Below are 9,761 nucleotides of genomic sequence, written 5' to 3'. Positions count from 1 at the left end.
ACACCACTCATCACTAATCATCTTTGTTTTGTTCCTCATGCATCACCGAACACTACAAAATTCTTATTTGTTTGTAGAAATTTTTTAGTGAAAATTATTAAAACCTCCACAATATAATTTATTTATAACAACTTTAAAGAGTTAACAAAAATTTTCACTTTTTTTTTTGGTGACTAAAAACTTTCACTATTTGTTTTCACTTTTCAACCCGATTATTTATAAAAAACCCAACCCAAAAAAATATTTACCAAATCCATACCAAAAATAAAAAAAAAATGAAAGAGTTATTCGATCGAGAGAGAGAACAAGCAGGGAGAGTCTGAAACCCTAGAATCATGATTCCATCGCCACCGCCATTCATCTCCTTGCCGCCGTTGCCGCCAAGTTTCCTCCGTCGACCGTCGCCTGCTGGAGTTATGAATGGAGACCAGGTTCACACATTCATCCACTATTCTCTCTCTCTCTCTTTGACTTTTTGAATTCTTTTTCTAATTTTCGCTTTTCGTTGTTTGTATCGAGGCAAGCTCACGGAGGAAGAAGCTCAGGCTCTTTCAAAGAGGTAAATAAAAACGCTCTTTCTTTCAAATCAGATCTGTTTTCAGGTTTTTTTTGTTCCCTATTTTTTATTTCTTCGTTCTCTGATCTGATTCGCCTACTAGAAAATGTGTTTCTTCGATTCCCTTCGAATTGATCTTTTGTTTCTTCTTTTTTTCTTTCAAACTTTAGTGATTTTCTATTCTTCAATCTTTGTGTTTTTTATTTTTCATTTAGTTGTTTTAGTAAGTGTGATTATTGATTAGATTGTTTTCTATGATATGATGACATGCCTGTTAATTGATTCCGGAAATGCCTCAAATGATAAATAGAATTTGTGTGTTTGCGTTTTGTGACTGATCTCTGTATCTCCTCTGCCGTCGTCATGCCTCTATCTTCTATGTTAGCAGGTTATGCCAAATGTAATCTTTGGATTTCTTGTGTTTATCCTTTACAGACAGCTACAGAAGAAGAGTATTCTTCAACTATGAAAAACGTATCCGCTTACAGAGCCCTCCAGAAAAGGTAATCATTTCACTTTTTTAGTCTTTTCCATTATGTGTTTCTTCAATGATCAGTGATATTGATTCTTATTCATTTAATTTGCAGGTTTTCGAGTACTTTGCATCGATCAAAATCGCAAATGGCAAGGTTTATATGACACCTGTAGATTTGATGCGTGCTGTTGTTCCGGTGTTCCCTCCTTCGGAATCAAACCGTGTTAGAGAGGGCTTTCTTAGAGGGGAGCAGGTTCTTGGTACATTGCGGTGTTAACCCTCTGAATTCTTTATGCTCTTTGACACTAACAATGATGGAGTCATTTCTTTTCTAGAGTGAGTATTCTGTTCTGTTGTTATCACATCTTCTTCTATACATGAATCAATCTCATTTGTTCAGATTTCAAGTGCTGCTAATTTGGATAACAAATTCATTTCTTCCTCAATTACAGGTACATCTTTTTTGTTACTCTCCTCAGCATACCAGAATCCAGCTTCACAGTCGTCTTCAAAATGTTTGATCTTAACAATAATGGGTAGGATCTTCTTCCTTCCTTCAAGAAAAAATGTCACAATCATAATGATTATACACATATTGTTACGATAGCAATTGATTTTGTCCACTATCAATGATATCCTGGTTTGTGCATCTGAGCTCTCTAAGGATCATGTTAATAGGGAAATAGACAAAGAAGAATTCAAAAAAGTGATGGTATTTATATAAAGAATTTACCATATTGCAGAGCATGAAAATTTCTTATGATTGTAGGCCTCTTTTTTATGGCCAAAATTGGAACCTTGCTTTATGAAAAGGTTGCATTTTAAATAATACATACATGAATTCTGTTGTCTTTTGATTTTTTATTTTCATTTATTTACTTTTGTATAGGCAACTAATAGAAATAAAGGAAGCAATTGAACGTCAGCACAAATTATTCAAGAAAAAAAATCTGGTATTATCCTATTACCCCTTCTCTATTTAATCCATTGTTTCCTAAAGTTGGAGGGGAGGGCTTGACTGCTTGAGTGGATCAAATTTAGGGTTGTTTTTCATTTTACCATTTTCCATTCTCCTCCTTTCTTATGCGTACTAGTTATATAATCATATGATGGCTATGTGTCAATCAAGGCATTTAGTACTTTGTATTTATTGACATCTAATGGCTTTCATTGTGTATTCACTTTCCAGATATATAAATAATAACTAATATTATGCTCCTTTTGACAGTACAATTATTTGTATAAATAATAATTAATAATGTATTAAGTAATATTTCAATTATTTGTATGTACTTGTATAGTTATGATTGATTAATGGGCTTAGTAATGTAGAGTAAATAACAGTTTCTATTCTCATGTCCCCTCTAATTTTGGGTTGTATTATTTTTTGAGTCAAATTACAATAGAGATAGAGGAAGAGATGAGATCTAATACAACAGTAATGTTATAGGAAAGACTAGTAGAGTGTGCAGCAGATGGTTAGCAAAAACAGCTTGCGTTTCATCAAAGGAGTCACCCTAATGCTGCCCAAGAATGCAAGCCCAAACCCCCACACCCTTAAGCACAACCAACTCTAGGTTCGTACCCTACAGCACCTTCATTTTTTTCTGTTTCTAAATTCTGATTTGTAAGCTGAGGACACATATGTCCTTTTTCTTATTTACAATGGTTAGAGGAATTTATTTGTTTCGTAATAAAGAAATTAGAAATTTTCATTTATTTGTCTTTTTCTTTTAAAATTTAGATAAAAAAAAATAGGAATGGTTTATATCTAATATGTCGGCTTAGGAATTTAATTTTTTGAAAGAAAACTCTAATGAGTGGGTGTTATATTCCACATGTTTCCCAATTCCTTTTTCTTGGTCTTATGGTGATGATGATGCTCGTGGCAGGCACAAAAGCTTCTATATGACATGTTGGAAGAGACTATAGAGATAGTGAAGGAACTTGACCCTGTTCTGAATGATGAAGATCCCAAGATCAACCAGGAAGAAGAAGAAAGAGAACCTGGCATTCGCTTGTTCAAGCATGTTTGCCAACCAGGAATAGTGTTTGATCATTTTGGTAACTCACTAAATCAAATGACCTCTTTTCTAGTGGCTTACTTATCTAGAGTTTGAAATTTTCAATATATATTTATAGTTTCTGCATAGGGTGTCATCATATTTTCAAGTGACAGCGAGAATGCTTTAATCAGTCAAATTAATTTTAGTGCTTTATATAGTTGAAATACAATCTTTATTTCATCCAATTGGGATGCGAAGGGGTTTTTATATTAATTTACTATCCAGTTTGGTCGAGGTCATATTGACAGACCTTGTTTTATATTTCAAATTATTCATGTTAAATTTTGTTCAAATATGTAATATTTTAATTTCCTTCTAAATTTTTAATGTGTCTTATTTAAAGATTTCTTTTAAATGATAATTGATTAGTAGTATAATAATGTAATTCTAGTATCTAGATTAATTATTTCAGACTAATATTGACATGTTTGTGGAGGTTGAAACCCACATGAATGTGTTTTTTTTTAAATTGAAAATTATTTTTATGGGGGTTCTAAACCGCCACAATGATTAACCAAGAATTGCCACAAAACGCAAGCACAGAACCCCCACAAAAGGTATAGAAAACCGCCACTGAATGGAATTGTGGGGGTTGTGAAAAACCGCCACAAAAGAACTCGTGGCACCTCAAATTTTGGGGGTTTTCGAAACTGCCACGATCCTTTCTGTGGGGGTTTGAAACCTCCACAAATAGGAAAAAAACCGCCACAAATGAACAAAATCCTTGTAGTGGAACATGCATTTGGAGAAAGAAAACTAAGAGAGAGAGCGTGAACTTCATGGAAACATAAACTTTCAGCTTCGATTTTTTTAGATTTGTAACTCTAATAAAAAATTTAATCTGGTAAAAGTGTTTGTATCCTCTTTTTCTACATATTAACGTTATTTTTGTCCGGTAAAAATTAACGGTGATATAGCTCCTCCTCCGTTTGAGTTTGGCCAATTAGAATTCTAGAAGGCACAAATAATTTCTGACGTTTTCTTCTTCAACAGCTCGATCAAAAAGCTTCTCCGAAGTTTCTGTTATTTTGATTTCATATAGAGATAAGGTTTTGGTAACTTTATAATAATTCAATGTGAATTTGATAAGTGAATGTTGATTTGGTTGATTATTGTTTGAGTTTGAATGAGTTTATATTGAATTATTGTTGTTGCTTGTGATTTGTTAGTTTAGTTATAAGGAACAGCTCAGCTGTGGTTCTTTTAATGATTTTGGGACTGTTGTGATATGATATTTTTGAGGAAATTGATGAGATTTGGTAGTTGAAAGATTAAATTAAAAACTGAAAAAAAAAACGGTAATAGTAAAGTTTAAAAAACGAACTTAAAACTCAAGTTGAAAACTTGAAGAATTTTGGAAATGAGATTCAGTTCTTTGATAAAGTTATAATCGAAAAATTAATATTTATATTTAGGAATGAAATAGTAATTTAATAAAAATTGAAGTTAGTTTTGTCATTATATATGTTTTTTTGGGTAATAAGTAAAGTTTAGGGATAAAATGGGTATTTTATAAAAGTTTAAAAGTAAGGTTTTATAAACTAAGATTTAAGAATATATATATATATATATATATATATATATATATATATATTATTTAAAATATCTTATTTATATTGTTGTTATTATTATTTTATTAAGAATATTATATCTAGTAAAAATATTATTAATATTATTATATATTAGAGAAGAGCAAATAGAGTGATTTTAAAAGTTTTAGAGAACGCAAACTTAATTAAAGTACTTTATAATTTTTTTTCATAAGATACTTAGGAAAAGGCGAGGGAAAATGTGAAGTTAAGTTATGATAAAGAATTAAAAGATTAAAGAAAAGAAGAGAGAAAGAAAAGAAGTAAAAAAAATAAAAGAGAAAGATGAGAAAGAAAAGAATGTATTAACTAAAGGGATATCTGCCACAGGAGAGCAGATCTTTACCACAGGAGAGAAGAGACCAAAGATAAAAAGATTTTAAAAGACTGTCTACCACAGGTGAGAAGAGATCAAAGACTAAAAGATTTCAATGAACGTCTGCCACAATAGAGCAGATATAAAAGAAGGTATTAATTAAAGGAATCTCTACCGCGGTAGAGTAGAGAGCAAATATTGAAAAGAAATTGAGTGTTGTTTAGGCCTCAGTGCCAAGTGTCTAGTGGGAACGGCGATACGTAACGCTCACTTGATACTATAAGGATGACTCAGTGAGGACGGCGATGCATAACGCTCACTGGAGACCGGAAGGAAGGTTCCCATGAGGACGGTGATGTGTAATGCTCATGGAGGGGATGTTGGCTGAGATAAGGACGACAATACGAAATGCTTATCTCAGGACTAGTGTTGGAAATTGGGCAACAGACCGACACATGAGCTCATGGCCTGTATAGGACAAGACATGCATCATACTTGTTTGCGCATACTTGTTGTGATTATGTTTTCATGATTGTGTGTGCTTGTGATTGGATTCTATATTCTGTAATTGTTCTCTGATTTGTGTTTGTCTTGCATTATTTGTGTCTATGATTGATTCTATTTTATGATTGAGTTTTGATGGTGATTCGTGTTGAATTGGGCCGTAGGCCGAGTTGATATGATTTGGGTCAAAGACCGTGATTGGAAGGACCAGTGGCAAGTTTTGGTTAAAATGATTTCTTAGTAAGGTGTGTGAAATATATGAAATGTCATTTTGTGTGAAATTTTTATAAGGAAAATATGAGTTTTAAATTTGGATAATGAACTTAACTTCTAACCCCGACCCTGCTAAGAACTCCCGAGTTCTTATCCCATATTTCCACCCCTTTCAGCTACAAGTGCGAAGGTTTAGTGCGAAACTACAAGAGCATAGAAGATTCTGTTTACACGTTGAGTTGTAAGATTTTATTTTCCCCTCGTCATTCATTGTTTTAGTTTTTAGAGGGGTAGGAATTGTATTTGAGGATCTTTGAATAAGTCTATATATATAATACTACGTGGATATATATAATTTTATGATTAAATGATTTACAGTACCGACTCTTCGATTTTTTAATTAAAGTTTTGGTTCGTGTTCGCGAAGGCTCAATATTAAATAAAAATAGTATATAGTAAAAAGGTTTAGAGGTAAGTACCGCTCGAACTTTTAGTACGATCATGAAGTATTAAAAATTAGGGTGTTACAAATGACACCCAAAAATCACTCTATGTCAAGATTGTTGTAAGGGTTTGTTTGGATGAATTGTTACAAAAATATCTTTTTTTTAAGTTATCTATTTTTAAAAAATATTTTAAAAAAGTAAATTAATTTTATGTTTAAATATTTTATGTAAAAATATTCTTTTATTCAATAATTATGTTTGGGTATAATGATATAAAAATATATTTTGTTTAATTATTATATTAAAAATATTTTTTTAAATAAAAATATTTAAAAAACTATAAATTGTAATTTCTAAAAAATATATTTTTTGTTTTTCTAGTATTTTTATTTTTACTATTAAAATTTAGTCAAATACATTAAATAAAAAAAGAAAGATCATTATATATTAAAAAATATCATTTTCTAACAACTTAACAGCATCCAAATAAGTATTAAATGTTTTAAGTACTATTCTAAGTTCATAAAAGAAGAATTGATATTACATTTTAAAGAAAACCGTCAAATTGATACCAAAAGATTTTGATGTTGACAAAAATAATTTTAAAAAATACAAATGGTAAATTAAATCCTAAAAAATAATTAAATTAGTTGACAAAAATGACCAAATATTAACCAAATTTACTTTTGTTAATTAACAGAAAACACTGAATAGAGTCTATTTAAATTAACCAAATATTTTTGACATAATAAATAAATAAAAAATATTTTATATTATTGTATTTAAATATAATTATTAAATAAAAATATTTAATTTTGCATGAGATATTACAAAATCTAATAGTTACTCTTGAATTTGATAGTATTAATTGGAGATAATACTCAAAATAATTTTTGAAGATCAAACTCAATTTGACTCCCAAAATTATAATGACTCTCAAATTTTAAGATGTAATTCAAGTTAATTTTTTCATTTATTTCAGTCGATAAAAAAAATAACAAGACACATTCAATTGATATCTGGTATTAAGAACATTTATCTGATAAAGTCAAATTATTATAAACATCAATTTAATCCCTCTTGATTGAACATAAAAACTAACAAGAACCCCAAATCTCTAAGATTGAAGTTGCTGTTATCTTGGGAAGGATATTGAGGAGCAGCAACCAAGATTCTAGAAGCTCCGATAGATCTTGTTCGCATAGTACTTGGTGGATAATGAGGAATGCACATCGAAACAGAGTTGGGATCCACATTAGTGTAGTTGTGGGATGCGCAATCTATTCTTTATTAGAATAAGACAAATGCAAATTTAAAGAGACCATTTTTAAATTATGATATGAGTTGTTTTAAATTATGATATGAGACTCCTCCTCCTCCTAATATTTCTTTCTTTTATAAATTTTTTTCAATTTTTTGTATGGGTAGATAATGAAGAAAAAAAAGACATAATTAAGAGAAATGAATATCAAATTAGTGATGAGAATTGAAAATCAAATATGCATTAATAATATATAAAATCAAATATGCAAATTAAAAACTATTTTAACTCAAATATATTTTTTAACTGGATTTCAAAATTTATGATTGTCATCAAAATGAATAGTTGTAATTGCTATAATATACCAAAAGTAAAACAAAAAATGATGTCAAAAGTATCATCAATTATAGATACATAATTAAAGTTTCCAAAATACAACTTTACACAAGGTATCTCAAAAATTTTAAACAATAGAATTTCAAAAGACTTTCTACAAATTAAGTCATACATAACTTGTTGCAACAACAACTACGTACCTAAATAATTCTCTATTTCTTTCTTAGTGGTTTGAAGCCTGGACTGAGAACAAATTTCATAAAGGATTAAATATGATTTTGGTCTCCAACGTAGGGGTTGAAAATTTATTTCGTCCCTCACCTTTTTTTCGCTCCAAAATGGTCCCCAAGATTTCAATTTGTTTTAAAATCGTCCTTTTTACCAATTATATTTTTTTATTACCAAATTACCTTTTATTAAAAAATTATAAAATAAAATAAATATAAAATAAAAAAGAAAAAAGAAAGAAAGGGGGATATAGAAGCGGGGTGAGAGGGGACGAGAAAGAAAGAAAAAGAAGGGGGGGGGTGGAGGGTGGAGGGGGGAGAGAAGAGGGACGCCATGCCGCCGCACCGCCGCCCGCCACTTCTTCTTCTTCTTCTTCTTCTTCTTCTTCTTCTTCTTCTTCTTCTTCTTCTTCCCGCCGCCGCACCGTCGCCCGCCGCTTCTTCTTCTTCTTACCGCCGAACCGCTGCCCGCCGCTTCTTCTTCTCGCCGCCGCACCGCCGCCCATTTCTTCTTCTTCTTCTTCTTCTTCCTGCCGACTCCACCGCCGCACCGCCGCCCGCCGTCCGCCACTTCTTCTTCTTCTGTGAATTGGATTTTTTGTGAAATTTTTGAATTTTTTGTAAAATTTATTGTGGAATATTGTTGTTGCTGAAATTTGATTTTGGAGTATTGTTGGTGCTGAGTTGAGTTTGAGTATTATTGTTGTTGATGCTGAAATTTGTGAAATTCTGGGTTCTTGGAATATTACTGTTGTTGCTGAAATTTGTGAAATTCGGGGTTCTTTACATGATGATGATGATGATGATGATGATGATGATGATGATGATGATGATGATGATGATGATGATGATGACGACGACGACGGTGCTAGGTGCTGGTGAAATTCTGGTGAAATTTGTGAAATTCTGGGTTTTTTGCTGAAATTTGTGAAATTTTGGGTTCTTTGCGTGATGATAGTGGTGCTGGTGCTTTGCATGATGATGATGATGATGATGATGATGATGATGATGGTGGTGGTGGTGGTGGTGGTAGGTGGTGGGTGGTGGTGGTTGTAGTGGTGCTAGTGCTTTGCATGATTTTGGGGAAGAAGGGATAGGGGGCATTTTAGTCCGAAGGGCGGTTTTAAAACAAACTGAAATTTTGGGAACCATTTTGGAGCGAAAAAAGGCGAGGGACGAAATAAATTTTCATCCCCTACGTTGGGGACCAAAATCATACTTAACCCTTTCATAAACCTTGCCAATTGTGCATCTGTTCCAAAATATAGGGGTAAACACAGATTGGATTGGATATGGCCATAATCTAGATTCAACCTGCACTAAAATTATCGAATTTGATCCAATATTTACGATTTTTAAGCTTTGATCTAATCTTATTCGGATCGGGTATCGAATATATCCGTAAAATATAAAAATATTTTAAAATATTTATTTTTATTAAAAATATCAATAAAATTTTTTTCTCACTTTTTTAAACATGTTTACTCCTATAATATTATTAAAAATATATTCTTAAATAATAAAAATAAAATAATACAATATATATAATAATTATTAATTGAAATAAAATATAAAAAGAATATTTGTTTATTTATTTATTTATTTTTTACGGATCCTTAAATATGCAGATCGAACATGTAGATACCTACCTGAAATTCACAATCTAATCCTATTAGTGTGTAGATCATATTCGATCCAATCATATAGTTTTGCAGATCGAATCAATATCAACAATTTTTTGATCAAATTCAAATAAAAATCATGGATATGCG

General features: G+C 31.2%; 1 protein-coding gene across 1 annotated transcript; it reads left to right on the top strand.

Moving 5' to 3' along the window:
- The first annotated feature begins 416 nt into the window (after positions 1-416).
- LOC107643566 (calcium uptake protein, mitochondrial-like) lies at positions 417-1,564 on the top strand. Its single transcript, XM_088486078.1, has 5 exons — positions 417-431; positions 520-559; positions 992-1,059; positions 1,144-1,367; positions 1,484-1,564. Exons 1-4 carry the CDS (start codon positions 417-419, stop codon positions 1,306-1,308), a joined length of 288 nt encoding a protein of 95 aa, XP_088342204.1. The 3' UTR covers positions 1,309-1,367; positions 1,484-1,564.
- The last annotated feature ends 8,197 nt before the right edge of the window (positions 1,565-9,761 follow it).

Source organism: Arachis ipaensis, chromosome B5 (genome assembly GCF_059453495.1).
Source record: "Arachis ipaensis isolate K30076 ecotype BB chromosome B5, ASM5945349v1, whole genome shotgun sequence".
NCBI classification, from domain to species: domain Eukaryota; kingdom Viridiplantae; phylum Streptophyta; class Magnoliopsida; order Fabales; family Fabaceae; genus Arachis; species Arachis ipaensis.
This window is presented reverse-complemented; position numbering and strand designations above follow the sequence as displayed.